Below are 16,541 nucleotides of genomic sequence, written 5' to 3' on the forward strand. Positions count from 1 at the left end.
TTATGCTCAGTTGTAATGCTGCCACAAGATTCCTTGAAGGAAGCTTTTAAATCTTCCAAGGCCACCTTTCAACATTCATTTCTTCATGTAATTAATTTATTTTAGTGCATGTAAGCATCTGTTACGAGCTTATAAGGGAAACTTCTAAAATGATCAGTGGTAGTGCTTGCTTGTGAAAGCTTCAGAGCAACCAGAAAAAAAGAGAGAAGTGGATAGCTGGGGAAAACTTTGTTGCCACTTATAACTTATTCACACTGACATAAGTTTGGGAGTAGCTTTGTTTGGACTTACAGATAATTATAAAAATATTAATAAAAATATCCTTTAATCTGTGTTTTTCCAAGCACTGAACCAAGACAGGTAAGTTCCAGTTCAGTTTCTGGAGGGAGGAATTACGAACCTGAGCTAAATTATTTGTATGGGACGGAGATTTCAATGCAGAACCCAGACGTCCTGATGTCCTAGTATTCCCCTCCTACCTCTAAGTAATTTAATCTGGTGTTTGATATAAAATATCCTGATTTGGTAACAGCAGGTGTATTGTTAGAACAAAAAGATAACCAGCATGCTTGTGATGTGCAGTAGGTAAATAAATGGGGAGTCTGAAGCCTTAGTTCACTCTTGTCAGATAAGCTGAGCTCTATGCCTGGGTGCATCCATGTGAATATCCTCATGCTGTTTCACCATATGCCTTAACATCGACATAGCTGTCTTTTGAAGGAGAGAAGCCCTGCCCTTGAGGAAGGTTTTCCTTTGTGTTGAGACCTCACTGAACTAGTCAAAAAAGGGAGGGTGGTGGGGTGGTAGTGGTCATGTGGATGCATGGTACGGTTCCCTAAAAAAAAAGTGTTTAAAGCCACCATATTGAGGCAGAAGAGTAACAGGCTTCAGATGCCTACTGTGTTTGGTTGCTAGTTCTAGAGATATTGGAGAAGGTTAAGTTGTCTCTAGCTTATTTCTAGAATGATATGTGTTCAATGTGAGATAAAATGGTACAATTTCCTTCTCCCTTCCTATCCTACCATGGCTATCCTTAAATGGATTTGAACTATTCACCCTGAAGATTTCTGGTGTGTCAGAAGCCTTGTGCAATTCTTAAATCCTTCTAATTTCTGAATCTCTTGGATGGATGTTTGAAATCACTGATTTTTATTTGAAGTTCCACTCTGAACAAGAGTACAAAATGTGGTACATCTTGAGTAATCGGCATCCAGTAATGGTGGCATCCAGGACCTGTAACTTATCCAAACCCCACACTTTTGGGATGGGCTGTAGTCAAGCAAGAACTTGCTGTACTATTGTGCTAATTTCTATGCTCCATAGGCTTTAAGGAGTAATCAGTAACATATCTTCCCTAAAAGTTGCATAATGAGAGAGAAATGTTGGAAAGGGTAAAGTACCCTCTGTTATATATCATGTATTTCATCTATATAAACATTTTTTGGTCAAAAGTAATGGCAAGCAGTGTGTAAAATCAAAGACTTGTTTCTTTGCCTTCGTGCCTGAGCTGAAGATGCTGAGCTGCTTCTGCTCAACTTCTTTGGCTTGATTATCTTGAGTATTCTCTACAAAAAGACTGGTCACCTCATACATTTCTTTTCCTTGGGCTATTTCCTGCTCTGTAGTGCTACAAAGGGTGTGCAGGGTGATGAGAGTAAGCACCTACAACATGGGGCTTGTGCTGTTTGTCCATAACATGGTCTTGGCACCAGGACCCTGATCAGAATTACATCCTGTCGCAGTGTCCATAGCTCCTCTTTGTGTGACTTTAAAGAATGCACGGGTAATTTCTGTCTAATGTAGATGCTCGTAACTTACCCTAAAATGTAGACAGAATGCATTTACATGAGACACACATAAGATGAACCACCTTGATGCTGCTGATTGCTGTATGTTATTTATTTCCTAGTTATTTTTTGTTTGATTTGGTTTGGTTTGGTTTGATTTTCTTCCCAAACAAGAAAGTGGAGCAGGCACTTTGCATTCTTTAATTCCTTTCTTTTCTGGCTTGTTCCCTGACTCCTGCTTTCAGGTCAATGCTCGGTTCTCAAAACGGATCCAGGCAAAAATCAAGGACCTTCTGCAACAAATGGAGGAAGGACTGAAGACAGCAGATCCACATGACTGCTCTGCCTATACTGGCTGGACTGGTGAGAAAGCTAGAATTTGAATGAAATGTATTTGTTAGGTGGTGTAATTGGATTTATGTGCAGGAGGTTCTGATATTCTCATAGGAGTGGCAGAAATACTCTGTTACGGGCTTTTTTGTGAGTTGGTTTTTCTTTTAACTCTGGAGCGTTGGTCACTACTGTCTGTAACTTGCATTGATTTCAGCAGACAAAGATACAGAATGATAATTGGCTTTTGTATATGGAGATCATTGCTTTGCAAAAGAATGGATTTTCTAAGGCTGCTCTTTTACCTTATCTCTTGTTTTTTTAAATTTGCTTTTAAAAATGAGTTATTTTTCACCTTTTTATGTTCAACAGGCTATTAGCAGTTTCCTAATGGTAACAGCATTTTCTAATCACTGGGAGTAGATGGGGGAAATTTGTTCTGTGGCCAGGAGCTTGGAGCCTTCAAATCTGGAATTTGGGTAATTTGTTCTGTCTGTACAAAAAATGGTAAAATGATTCTGTGAGGAGGGGGAGTTTAGAGGTATGGTTGCAAGACTGTAAAGATCATGAAGAAAACTGGGCATGTGCAGGTGATGGTTATTGCTGGAGACCATTTTTCGTTTAGCATTGCATCACTGATACTGTCCAGATGTACATGAGCCCTTATAATTTGTGTGATTTAATTCCACCTGGCAACTAAATATCACACAGCCCAGCACCCTGCCCCTCCTACATCCCCTCTGCCATAGTTGCATAGGGAGGGGATTTGAAAAAAAAAGAAAATCCATTGGCTGAGATAAAAACAGTTTAGTAATTAAAATAAAAAAATTAATAATAGTAATGGAACCAACAATAATAATTGCAATTGTAATGAAAAGGGGAGAGGGATAAAATGCAAGAAAAATGAGTGATGCAGAATGCCTTTGCTCATCTCCTGCTCACCAAAGTCCAGCCCATGCCTGAGCAGTGATTGGTGGCTTCCAGCCAGTTCCTCCCAGTTTATGTGCCCAGCATGATGTCCTGTGGTAGGGGGATATCCCTTTGGCCAGTTCGTGTCAGTTGTCCTGGCCATGGTCCCTCCCAGCATCTTGTGCACCTGCTCCCTTGCACAGCATGGGAAACTGAAAAATCCATTACTTAGGGTAAGCACTGCTCAGCAACAACTAAACCATCAATGTGCTATCAGTGTTATTCTCACACTAAATCCAAACTACAGCACTGTAGCTACAGAGAAAAAAATTACCTATGTCTCAGCTGAAACCAGGACGCTGATCCTTTAGGCAGAGCCTACAGTTTCATGTCTGATGTGGCCACTGTTCAAGTTGCCAGGGTGTGTCCATCTAGCCCTGTTAAGTGTGAATTTGCTGGATAGAATGGCATATTCTGTTCCTGCTCTTCTAACTCAAACTTCAGGCATACTTAAACTTTTAGCACCACATGTTTGAAATGAGCCCTGAGGAGATCTATTCTTTTATCTCTGTGTCATGAAGGGCGAGTAGCTTGGAAAAGCTCTCCAGCCTTCATTCATCCTTAGGCTTAAATCTGGCAATTAAAGGGTGAAATTTCTTTGCTTTCTTCTTGATGTTTTGGTACAGATGGTGCTGTGGGTGGATGGGTGGGGAACTTTTAGACAACTCAGGCTTAAAAGATAGGCGTGTTTCAGGGTCTGAAAGTGACTGGCTGCTGAGTGTGTGCAGATCTCCAGTGGTGGGCTTTCTAGTGCTGACAGTACAGAATGGCTCCCGGGGAGCTGTGTTCTGGCACAGTGACTGGCAGCTGAAATTATGGCTGATAAACCAGAGCATACTGAAAATGAGTCATAAGGTAAAAGTAACACAGCCATCATTAGCTGAAACAGGGATATAGATGAACAAGTGACGTTGTCTAATGAGTGTGGGATTTTTCCATCCTGTAGAAGGATTGCCATTTACATCTCTTCTAAGCTGTTAACTTCTTTCAAGGCTCCAGTGGATATGGTTCTGAATAAAAGTATTTAAATGATCTGTTTTTTAAAATACTTAATGCAGATACTTTTCCCCCAAACTTGCTCTTTGCTGCATTTTGCTAGTGTGCAAATCAGAAGGTAAAAATAGTGCTGTAAACAACTGCCCTGCTTTTTGTGTACCAAGTCTAGACAAGTCTCATTGACAGTGCAGTCATGACCATTGGCTTGCATTTTGTGAAACATCTTTAAAATCTTGGAACACCTGCTGTTGGCATGTAGCAGTCATGGGACACATGAAAGAGTCCATCTTACTTATACAAATACTTTTTTATGTGCCAGACCTCTTGGAGGAGCCATTGGTGTTGCACTGAGAAACATCAGGAAGGATGAGATGAACTGGACTTCATGGCTACATTTCTAATCATCCTTTGGTCACACCAAGATATTTACACACTTGTTGCAGAATAAAAATTAGTTCCACAAATCCCTGTGTAGCCCACAGGTTCCGATGATGTTGAACTGGGCTACCCAAGCTCTGCAGCTTTCTTCATAGATTCACCAGAAAGCTCACAGAGAGGCTACCTCAGTAGTACCAGAACAACAGCAGCACAAGAGTGCTGGTACATCCTCACATGTTCCCAGGGCAGCCTCTGAGTGAGCCTAAGTGGGCCTTGTGTGCATTCAGCTTTGGATGAGGCTCAGGGGAGTGTTCTCTCCATTCAGAAATGGGTTCAAGTTACAGTGTAGTCTGGAGATAAATTATTTACTTCTGCATGTGTATGCATGCAGTTGGCCAATAGACATCCACTTGGATAGATGGATTTGTTTCACTTCCTTCAGCCTACATTGTTATTATTTCTAAGGTTTTGGTTTGTTTTAATGGAAAACTATGCAATGAGTTCAATGGAGTGAAGCTTGATAGTACCTCCTGGCATTCTTAGAGCCCTCATTTGACTTCAGGCTTTTACAAACCTGCTTGACTTGTACAGGCTTGTAATCTTGTTGTGAAATACTTTTAGGGGTTATGAAGAACTTGGCAACTTGAATCCAAAAACCTCATCAAAATATCCTTTTACAAATCAAATGGGAAGTCACTTCTTGCATATAATAGATGAGTATTGTACAGTTAGTGTGCTCAGTCACGCATGTGCTTGTTAACTCAAAATTTTGAATCTTCAGTTGTGGGAACCCAGGGCACAGGAAATATTTCTCTATCTGCTCTGAGGGGTCCTCACCTGAAAAGCACTGACTCTGACCTTCGTCCATGGAGAAAGCTTTGAAGACTTCGAGATAGACTAGAGTCTACAAGAGTGTGAACTATATAGTAAAGAATAGTATAGTATGTCACAGGGTGAAAAATTTAGGGTTCAGCATTTTTTAATATGGAGGCAAGATAGAGGTCATTGGGCTTTGTCCCGAGCTTCTTCTTCATCTACTCCATTTTCTGCATTGTTGGTGGCACAGGGTGATTGGTCAAGGAAAGCCACAGTGCAGAGGTTACGTGGACAGGGGGTGAGTTATTAGTAGAAAGGTAGAAATAAAGTACGTTTAAAGAGTTAATTGGATGAAACAGCTTTAAAAGACCTTGACACTGTACATCTTGTAGCCATTTTGAGGTGTTTCCCTGCGTGCCGTCTGGTGCAGAAGGCATGCCAACTATAACAATAAAACAACCACCTGGAGACCCGTGCATCTCTGAATCCTGACACAGAACTGCTACAGGAGGCTTTCCCCGTTCAGGGGAGCCCCCTGAGGGGCCAAAACCAATATTCAGCGATCTCTTTGTATAGTGGGTTGATGCTGGCCGAATGCAGGGCACCCACAAAGCCTCTCTCTCACTCCCTTCCACAGGGAACAGAAAAATATAACAAAGCCTTCATGGGTTGAGATAAGGACCAGGAGAGATCACTCACCAAATACCATCATGGGCAAAACAGGCTAGAATGAAAGACATTAATTGAATTTATTTCTAACAAAATCAGAACAGAGAGTGAGAAGTAAAATAAGACCTTCAAAACACCTCCTTCCCACCTCGCCCTTCTTCCCAGCTTTACATCCTCCTCCAGTGGCACAGAGATAGGGAATGGTGGTTATGATCAGTTCGTCACCCATGGTTTTGCCCACTGCTCAGGGGAGTCATTCCCTTGCTCCCCCACAGGTGTCCCTCCTCCAAGAGACAGTTCTCCACGAACTTCTCCAGTGTGAGTCCATCTCACGAGTAACAGCTCTCTGCAAACCTGCAGTATGGGTCACTCCTCCATGGGGTGGAGTCCTTCAAGCACAACCTGCTCTAGTGTGGGCTCCTCGCTCCTCAGGGGTTACAGCCTCCTTCCAATAGGTCACAGCCCCTCATCTTAGGCATCTACCTGCTTTGGCATGCTCCATGAGTCTTCTCCAGGGGTTGCAGATGAATGTCTGCATCCCCATGGTCTTCCATGGGCTGCAGGGGTACAGCTGCCTCACCATGGCCTGCAGAGGAATCTCAGCTCCAGTGCCTAGAGCACCTCCTCCCTTCTTCTTCACTGACCCTGGTGTCTGCAGAGTTTTTCCTCTCACATGTTCCTACTCCAGTCTTCTCTGGCCACAACTGCAGCTGCACAATAACCTTTTTTCCTCTTCTTCCTAAATCTGTTATTCCAGAGGCATTGCCACTATTTCTAATTTGCCCAGCCTTCACCAGTGGCACATCAGCCTTTGGAGCCACTAGGGACTGGCTCTGCCAGACAGGGAGGAAGCTTGCAGCAGTTTCTCACAGAAGCCTGTAGTCCCCCCCCTACCAAGGCTTGGCTATGCAAACCCAGTACAGAGTGCCAAGTACTGAGGCCTAGTCATGAGTTTTCTTCATTTTTTTTGGAAATTGAGACTACCATTGGGCTTCAGTCTGATAATTTTTATTTTTCCCACGATCCCATTGAAATGTCTTCCAAATAGTGGCCTAGTGCCCTCACACTGCATAAGCTAGGACCATTGACTGACATGTTTTTATGGACAAAATACCTGTTCACATTTGAGTTACTGGTTCAGAGGCACCAAAGAGAGGAACATGATACACTTGGAAAGAAAAGTAAGTGAAACTCTCTTTTTCATGTGTTCATTTCAGGTATTGCCCTCTTATATCTGCAACTATACCGTGTCACGAAAAACCAGAGCCACTTGCAGCGATCTCTTGATTACGTGAAGAGAATCCTTCGCAATCTGAATGGCAGAAGAGTTACTTTCCTCTGTGGTGATGCTGGGCCATTGGCAGTGGGTGCAGTGGTTTACCACAAGCTGAAAAACAGCAGTGAATCTCAAGAATGTGTTGCCAAGTAAGTGGTTAATGGTGGGAAATGCCCTTCATTTGTAGAGAGCATTGGTTCAGTAACTTTACAAGTGAAGTTTTAGAGGACACCGTTAAAGAATGGACACTTTCTCTCCTGATAAGTTTTCAGTACAAGAATACAAAATAGGCTTTATCTTTATTAAAGCTGGCTTGCACTTGATTCGTATTTAGTGGGTTATCTTGAGTCCTCTGTCGCTGTTAGGACAGGATGTCCTGGGCATATCTGTAATGCACACACATTCTGATTTTGTCACATTGAAGTGACATTTAACAAAAGCCACAGTCCTGTCATCGGTAATATGTAGTGCTTGTGCAATATGTGATGCTTACTGTAAAGAGTGGGTCTTAGTGGGTTTTGTAGATTCATTACAAAACGTGTACTGGAGGATCTGGATGCAGGCAGACAGAAACACGGTGTATCCGATTGATATGTAACAAAAATTTAATAGAACAAAGAGGAAGTATTTGCAGGAGCAGATTTGTAAAGCCAAAGAATTTAATTAGGTCAGAGCATATGAAGGGTGGCCTGAAAAAATTCCAGCCCCTTTTCAAAGTAATCTAAATGGAACAAATGTCTCAAGAAATCCCATTTAGGTGTAGCTTCATTAGAGAGCTCACCGTGCCTTTGCTGCTACAGAGTTGATTGCTGTCCCAGCAAGGGCTAGAAGCAACCCTGTGGGGTTTGCATTCAGCACCACAGTCCATCTGATAGCTGTCCAGCAGCACACCTCAGGCTGGCAGAATTTTCAATGAGGCTTGTGTCCTCATCTCCATTCTAGTTTGTTTGGAAATGTAATTGGTTTTTTTCTATTCTAGAATCCTAGTGTGATTAACCTCTGCTGCTGTTCCTGAATGAATATTTCAGTTTTGAAGTGAGTGTTAGGTTTGGGGTTTTTTGCTTTTACAACTGGCAGTAAGCTTGAGCATGCCATTTTGAATGCAGCTCAGAAAGCAGTGTTGCTGCTGTAAGGCAAAAAGCATGAGTATAGTAAAATGAGATTAGCAGTAAATCTTCTAGTGTTGCCTCTCCTTGGAAAATAATTTCTATGAGGAGTAGTGAAAAGGAGTTTAGTTTGATTATTTGTTTATGTTATAACTTTTTTTTTTTACAAATATGTACATGACACCAGCTGAGTGCTACATTGCAGATGTCAAAATCTATCTGTGATTTCACTTTTAACTTTTTACGTTGTCCAGTTGTATGAGTTCAACATAAAACTTAATAGTGGACAATTTAGAAGAAAATAATGTAATTCTAAACCCAAAGCATAGTTCTGAGAAAGGTGATATAAAACTGGGATTTTTTAGTAGCTTTTCTCTAGTGTTAAGCAGGGACAGCATAAACACATGATTGAGGTCAGTGGTTTTGCTATGGCCTGATATTAATGCTAACATTTCTCCTGAGAAATAATATCTGGGGGAATCTGGGAATTGAATTTGGTCTTAATCCAGATTGTTATTACCCCTCCCCCAATTTAAAATGTGTTCATCACCATGGTTTCATCTAAATATCAATTTAATCAAAAAAGATAGGAAGAGACAAGGAGGGAGTGGCCATAAAACAAATCTCTGATCCACCTCAGTGCTAATACAGACTGATAGAGTATTAGCAGAGAGTCATTCTGGAGAAAATGAGAGTTACCATGGCCAGCACTTCTTGTTTCTTGTTTTTTCACTGCTAAAGGCAAGCAGTTTGTGCATTATAGCAGTGTCCTTTTCAAAACTGAGGTGCTAAATGTTTGAGACAATGTGTTTTCTTAGGAGAGGGAGACGAATGGTGGCATTGGAGTTTTTTGTGGTTTTTTCCCTCTTATAAAGATGTACAATTAAGTGTTCCTCAGAGGCTCCAGGAGGTGAAATTCTCAGAGGCTCCAGCAGGTTTCTGTCTTTGCTGGAGTAGGTCTCTGGGCTTCTGTATCTCCTGCCCTGCATCTGTTTCTGTCTGCACAGAATCCTGACAGCTGTTCTGATACTGACCTGGCTCTGGCTCACTTTCCCATCTCGAAGATGGCAGGTGTGCAGAGATCCTGCCTGTAAACCCAGCAGCCAGCTGGACTGGGAGTGATTGAAGGGGGTTGGTGAGGCTTCACCATTTGCTCTGCTTTGGGTTTGATTGGTGGCTTGTACAGTGCAGTGTGGTCTCTACAGAAGATACTCTCTCCCCACCTTCCTTGTCTGATGCAGGTTGCTGCAACTCCAAAGGACAGTCATCAGCACAGATTCTGAACTTCCAGATGAGCTGCTCTATGGCAGAGCAGGTTACCTGTATGCCTTGCTGTACCTGAACACTGAAATTGGTCCAGACACTGTCCCACAGTCTGTTATCAAAGAGGTAAGACACTTTTCTCTCTCCAGCATCACAGTATCACTGAGGTTGAACTGGGATCACTCTCATACATATTTCAAGCAGTTTAAGAGATGGATGCTGGAGAGAAGAGGGACCTAGAGCTGGAAGCCCAATCTCATCTGTCCATCCAATCTCTTCCCCCTTTCCCTGCTGCCCAGCTGGGGCTCGGACAGGTCAGTGTGGGTGAATCTGTGTCCAGCCAAGGAAATAAGTTAATATGTAACTAGTTTTGGCCAGGTGAGACATTGTTACCAAAAAAACTTTAAGACAGAAGTGTGAAAGTATTTTAAGTTAGAAGAAAGGAAACTTAGCGTGGGGAACATGCATGAATGTTTTGCAGATACCAGAACCAGAGAAGCCAGGCCTGGAAAAAAAGTAATTAGAAATATTGATAGATTAAATTTCTACTCTTAAAATAGAATTGATTTCATCCTTAAGGAAAATACCTTTCTCACTCAACATTCAAATCCAAATAAATTGAATATTCTTGTCCTACCACTGTATTCAGGCTTATTGTTTTTTGTGGGTTTAGTCATGCAGAAGCAAAACCCTCTGAATTAAAGAAAGCAACATCAGGGTGTGTTCTTTTTCTCAGGTAATAGATGCTATTATTGAGTCAGGAAAAAACTTCTCGAAGGAGGAGCGGAAAACAGACCGTTGTCCTCTGCTGTACCAGTGGCACAGGAAGCAGTATGTTGGAGCAGCCCATGGAGTGGCTGGGATCTATTACATGCTCATGCAGGTAAGAGCATCTTCTGTTGGCTGGGGTGAAGTAGCAGTGATTTTTTGATCAGAGGGATCTTATCTTCAGCTTTCATGCATGTGCAGTGTTGTGCTGGATCAGGGTCTCACAGTTTGGAGTTAGACTGCAGCACAGAACTGTGCAGATGTGCTACCTAAGAGTTTGATAGCAGAAAAAATATGTGACTAGGGTATGATCACATGAATTAACTCTTGAGCTGTGGTTCAGAGCGCCAGCTTTTCAGGATCTGGTTTCTTGTCCTCACCAAAGACAGTGAAGTGCTTTCTCTCATCTTCATACTTACTTCTTCTGGTGCTTGCAGTTAGAACAGCTAAAAATTCACTTACTCACTATCCATCACTCTTCAATTTTTTGCTATTTTTAAATGATTGCACCACTGATGCCTCCTGTCCTCCATGCCCTTCCTCTCTTCTCCAGTGATTTTCTTTCTCCCCACTGTCTTGGTGATTTTGGAAGACTATCCTTCATCACGTATTAGTCTTCAGTATGCTTTATTATTTAGATGTTTTTCTTCTTCCTTAGCTCCCCTATTTCTCACACAAAAGTCTTTAGTTGTAAAGGGGTCATAGTCTTTAGTTGTAATGGGGTCATAAATATACTAAAGAACTAAAGATGTTTTTTAGTGTATTTATGTCCCCTTCTTTCATCTTCCTGTTTTCCTTAGTGAGATTCCTTTCTTCTGTAAACCTCCTCTTTCCCATACTTAAATTAATTCCCCCCTGCCCTGAGATTTGCAATAGGATCATGATTATTTCTGTTCTACAGTCTGGGAAAAGAGCCTTAAGATTCAGAATAGAAGATTGTTATAGAGCTGCAAAACTTTATTGCACCTGTTTCTGGTTTTTGAAGGTGCTGCTGCCAGTCTGTACATCTTTGTAAATACCAATTTCCTTGCCAGCTCATGCAGAAAGAGTTTTCTTCAGGCAAATGGAAGGACTGTACCTCCTCACAGTCTGCAGCTGTGTACAAATGTACACTGCAGAAGTGATTGAGCTGCTGTCACTGCTCAGCCATTCCTTGCTTAGAAAAAATGCTGCATTTCAGATTACCTTACACCACTTCCACCAGCAGTTCTGGTTAAACCAGCTGACTTTGCTATAGAAATAGCTACTGTTCTGCTACCTGGGGTGTGTCTTAACTTTACTACATCCGTTTTCTGCAGTGACCATCCTACTGGGGCCTCGGGCTGCTCTGATTTACCGTGCTCCTATCTTTACCTACTGCTTTCTTCAACTGGGTTGTTCACCCTCTTCTGCTTCCTTCAGCTTTCTGGCTTCTATTTTTCTTTCCCTAGTAGTGCTAGATTTTCAGAGAAACATCTAGTCTTCTAAAGAAGGCTCTTTAAAGGCTCCATCCTTCTTTTACTATTTAAGGCTGATAGCAGAAATCATTGCACAGTACTTTTTGGTTTGAGCCAAAGCTACTCTGTCTATATGCTAAAATCCTAATTATTTTTCCTTTACGTATAATTGCTGTTTTTAAGAATTATCAGAAAGCCATTGTTTATGCAGCATTATATTACCATCTTTTCACTGTATGTTAAATATTGTGAGTCATGCAAAGTTGAGTCATCCACTGCAGAGAAGATGGCATATCAGAATCCCATCCTTTCCTCATCCCTCCCACGCCAAATGAGGTGAATTTTGCTGTATTTTCATCAAAGAATTCAAGAGGTGGTTTGTTGAGTGGTTATTTGATAACAAAAAAAAGCATTGAACATTGCACCTGAGATGTGAAGGTTACTGAGGGTAGTTCCTGTACAACACTTACTTAATAAAATCATAAAATATGCTGAGTTGGAAAGGACACATCAAGATTATCAATTCCAACTCCTGGCCCTTCACAGTACACCCCAACAATCATACCATGTTCCCAGAGTGTTGTCCACACACTTCTTAAACTGGAGAAAACATGTATTGCTGGAGTTACTTACAGGCTACTGGAAGAATAAGAGCTTAGCCATGTCAAATAACTCATCCAGGAGGTAGAGGTGGAATTCTAAAGTGCTAGCTAGGAAGTCTCTACTCCAAGATCCTTTCACTGACCCTCAAGCAAAAGTGTCTGTTTGCATACCGTTGCTTTTAGCCAGAAGTCAGGACACACACCTGTATGTTACTCTTTAGCTGTTTGAAGCACGTGCTGGGAACCTCAGCAGCTTGGGCAAAAAACTCACTTGTACTCAGATCTTCTTGGAAGCACAAGGTAAGGAGGTTTGTAGAGTTCTGCTCTTCTTGGATGTACATCCTAAGGATTTCTGAGCTGGGCTGGGCTTGCCTTGCACAGCTCAAGACTGAAGGCATTTATTGCTGGTGCCCATCCTCTTTGCCACTTTCTGCAGGGTTGTGTTGTGAAATCAAGAGCCTCAAAACAAACATTCCTATGAAGCCTCCCTACCACACAGGGAGGGTTCTGAGTCAGGGCTGATTAGCTTTGGGGTGTTTTACATGACAAGCTGCTCTGTATTCAGGTGTACTTCTGAGGAGCAGCATGAACAGTCTGCTTGAGGGACCTGGTGGATAGAACTCTGGCAGAGGTCTTCTGGCTGAGGGGAAATAGAGGCTTCTTGTTTCTTCAGGTTACTCAAAATACAGCTATTGAAAGTTTTCATTCATTTGGCTGTCAGACTTTGAATTCTAGGAGTGTGCTCACCTGTTGAATACAAATGTGCTGGAGCTGGTGGGAAACAGTGGAATTTTATGACATTGAATCAGTAATAAAGACAATTTATTTAATAATAAATAAGCTCAGTTATTAGGCTGTTATAGGCTCCAGTGCCTGTGGTTGTTCCCACAGCTTGCAGAAGTTCCAGAAATCATATAGATTATGTAAAAATAGAGAGCTCTGCTGTTAAAATGGTGGAAAATGGGCTGGCTGGTAGTGGAGGGAATGCCAACCAAGAGCAACTGCAGACACAACAGTTACTTGGCTTCTAAACCATTAGTTATAAGGAACATGCAGGATGGTGAATGTATTCTCCATTTGACAAGGATGTAAATGAAACAAAAAAACTAGAAAGGAAATTGCTAGAAGCAATTGAAGGATAATTTTGTAGTACAAAGATGTTTAGATACTTGGTGAGGTAGCTATAGCTTCTGAAATTGGAAATGCAGATTTATAGCCCATAGCTTCAGGAAGCTTTGTTTATGATGGAAAACTTCAACCTACATAAATCTCTTGCCAGGTATGCTGCTATATACACTTGCCTTCATTTGTTGGGAAATAGTTATTTTTAAAACAAAATGTGTAACCCAGTATGTTGGAAGTCTGTATTATGAGCACCATGTGAACAACACTGTCTTTCTCCTGTAAGTGTTCTCTCTATTTTAAGTTACAAAGAGGTCTGGGAGTCGTCATGCCTGGTTCTCAGTTCTTCCATAATCTTTCTGTATCACCTCCATTAAGACAGGTAACGACCTGGTACCCTGATTTCTTTGTCTCTGCAATTACTGTAAAAATGCTTTTAGCAAGGGTGTAATAAGTAGGCATTAATTAAATCCATAGAATGTGATTCACAGTATTTGGATCAAGGATACTTGTATGTAGGATACTTGAAAGCAGATTGTAGAATTAAGTGTTGATACACAATTTGTTACTACTTCTGTTGATGTGTTTAGTGATGTTTATTTTAATGTTTTCCTCAGCCAATTGCAAATGTGGACCAGGAGACTCTGACAGAGCTGGTGAAGCCAAGCATTGACTACGTGCGTCATAAAAAATTCCGATCTGGGAATTACCCATCGTCGCTGAGCAATGAGACTGACAGGCTGGTTCACTGGTGCCATGGTGCCCCTGGAGTCATCCACATGCTCATGCAAGCTTATAAGGTAAATCATTCTGTGCTCATAGATTTCACAGATTCACAGAATATTCTGGGTTGGAGGGGACCCACAATGATCATCGAGTCCAGCCCTTAAGTGAGTGGCCCAAGCAGGGAGCCAACCCACAGCCTTGGTGTAATTAGCACCAAGTTCTTAGATATTTGTATATATACACACACAGATATATGCATATATACCTCTGTCTTTGCAGAGAGACTTATATGCAGGCCTGTTTGTTGGCAAGACTTCAAATAGTATCTTTCTAAATCTAGGCTTTTGAACAAGAACCCCATGCAAGACACCTAAAAATCTCAGAATACATACATTGGTATGTTTTAAAGAGAAAAAAAGTGGGTAAAATTTCTTCTCAGGGCACTTGCAGTTAGTAAGCTTTCTTGGAAAAGAGACATATATTTAAACAGTTTGGCATCAGAATCCTGGGTGTGAGCACCTTGACCTAAATTCTTTGAATCTTCATCCCAAGAGTTTTAACAATTATGTTGGTTTTCAAAAATATAGGTTCATGTGCCTTGCCAAAGAATGCGTTCCATAAATTACTCCTTTATTAAGATATAACTCTCCACAATTTAACGACAGAGCTAAGATCCCAGGCCTTTCCAGGCCGTAAATAAAACTGCTGAGCTACCACAAGCCTGCTCTTTGCCCTTCTCCATTCTTAACTAGGTTTGCTACCTGACTTTTTGTGTGCTTCTGATTTGCGTGACATTTGAAAGTATGCCGTTTAATTAAATTTATGCAAATCGATTCTTGCTTTTGACAGCCCTCCTTGACAGATTCCCTGGTTGGCATCTGGGTGGGCTGATGAAAAGCAGCTTGGTTTATGGAATAATTACTCATGCTGCTACCTGAAATGTGAACTTTAAATTTCTTACAGCATGTTGGTTTTTTTTGTTTTTTTTTTTCTTTTAATGCATGTAACAGCAGTTGCAGTTGATTTTTCTTTGGACTGTGGTAGGAGATTGACTTCACACTTCTCCACTCTCTTCTTCTTTGTCAATGTGATGCTTTCCCCAGCACAAAATGTTTTGCAAGAAGTGAGAGGGATAGGACCAAGTTCTGATTAGCAGTCTCCTTTTTGGCCTCTGTGTTTAAGGTGATGAAACATATGTGTTTCTATTATTCTTTATGTTCTTCTTTTTGAAGCACTGAAAGGAAAAAGTTGGCATGTGTTTTGCTGGCTATGCTTTCATACCAGGCACAGGATTTGTGATAACAGATAGCAGTGTTTGTCCTGGAAATCAAGTGCTGTCACCAGGCCTTAATTCAAAATGTTATGGCTAAGCAGCTGGCAAACCCTGTTCAGAGAGAGGCACTTCCTGTATCAAGCTTGTGAATTTAAGAACCTTTCATGTTAGTTGCTTCTATTATCTTATTAAATAGTTTGGCAGGGGATACCATCTTCAAAGTACTAAGTCTACAGTAGTACATCAGATTTACTTTGTTAGGGTTATTTTGGTAGGGTATTTGTTGTTGTTGGTTTGGGGTTTTGTTTGTTGATCTGTAAAGTGACTTAGGCAAAGGTGAGCAACAAAGTGGCTTTATAAAGGTGGAATTCTGGTGTTAATCATCTGAATTACTTGCTTTTGTTTGCTTCTTTCTAGACGAGCCCTCTATGTTTAAAGTGCATTTCAGTTGCAGTAAACTTTGCAAAAGTGTTCCTTTGCTCAAACTCACTACTGCTTCTTAGTATATGCTGTACAAATATACTAATACAAGTACTCATAAGGGAAATGCAGCGTTTCTGCTTGTATTTGTGACAGAGAAAAGAGTCCTGGGCTATACAAAGAGATATTCTTGTGCATTTTTGACATGGAATTGAAGGCAGAGAGCAACCAGGGAAAATTATTCATGGAGACCAGACCAGCAATTTAGGACCAGATTTGATATCCACTATTCTGTTTTACGTTTCTTGGAGGCAGCATCACATTTCTGTATTTTCAGATTCTGGTTTGGGGATTGAGAATGGAGAAAAAAGGACCACATACCCTTCAAATAGATTGTAGGTTTTAGAACCAAAGGCCTTGAACTTGAGTTTTTTCTTTGGAGGTCCTGATTTTGGAAACAAAAACCTGAAAAGTTTTTTCTTTTACCCTGCAGGGAAAGGACAAACAACTTACTAAGAAGAGAAAGAGAAGTCTATGAAAAATAGACTATTAAAATCCAAAATAAATTTGATAGGGAAAAACCCTACACAAATAGCAAAACATC

General features: G+C 41.1%; 1 protein-coding gene across 1 annotated transcript in view; it reads left to right on the forward strand.

The window, feature by feature from the left end:
• LANCL2 (LanC like glutathione S-transferase 2) overlaps positions 1-16,541 on the forward strand; it is a 34,060-nt gene that overhangs the window by 9,091 nt on the left and 8,428 nt on the right. Inside the window, exons 2-6 of the mRNA XM_064419607.1 lie at positions 2,033-2,150; positions 7,163-7,370; positions 9,569-9,716; positions 10,327-10,473; positions 14,136-14,318. Coding sequence (XP_064275677.1) covers positions 2,033-2,150; positions 7,163-7,370; positions 9,569-9,716; positions 10,327-10,473; positions 14,136-14,318 — 804 coding nt within the window. The remainder of the gene's footprint in view (positions 1-2,032; positions 2,151-7,162; positions 7,371-9,568; positions 9,717-10,326; positions 10,474-14,135; positions 14,319-16,541) is intronic.

This window comes from Passer domesticus, chromosome 1 (assembly GCF_036417665.1).
Source record: "Passer domesticus isolate bPasDom1 chromosome 1, bPasDom1.hap1, whole genome shotgun sequence".
In the NCBI taxonomy this organism is placed as follows: Eukaryota; Metazoa; Chordata; class Aves; order Passeriformes; family Passeridae; genus Passer; species Passer domesticus.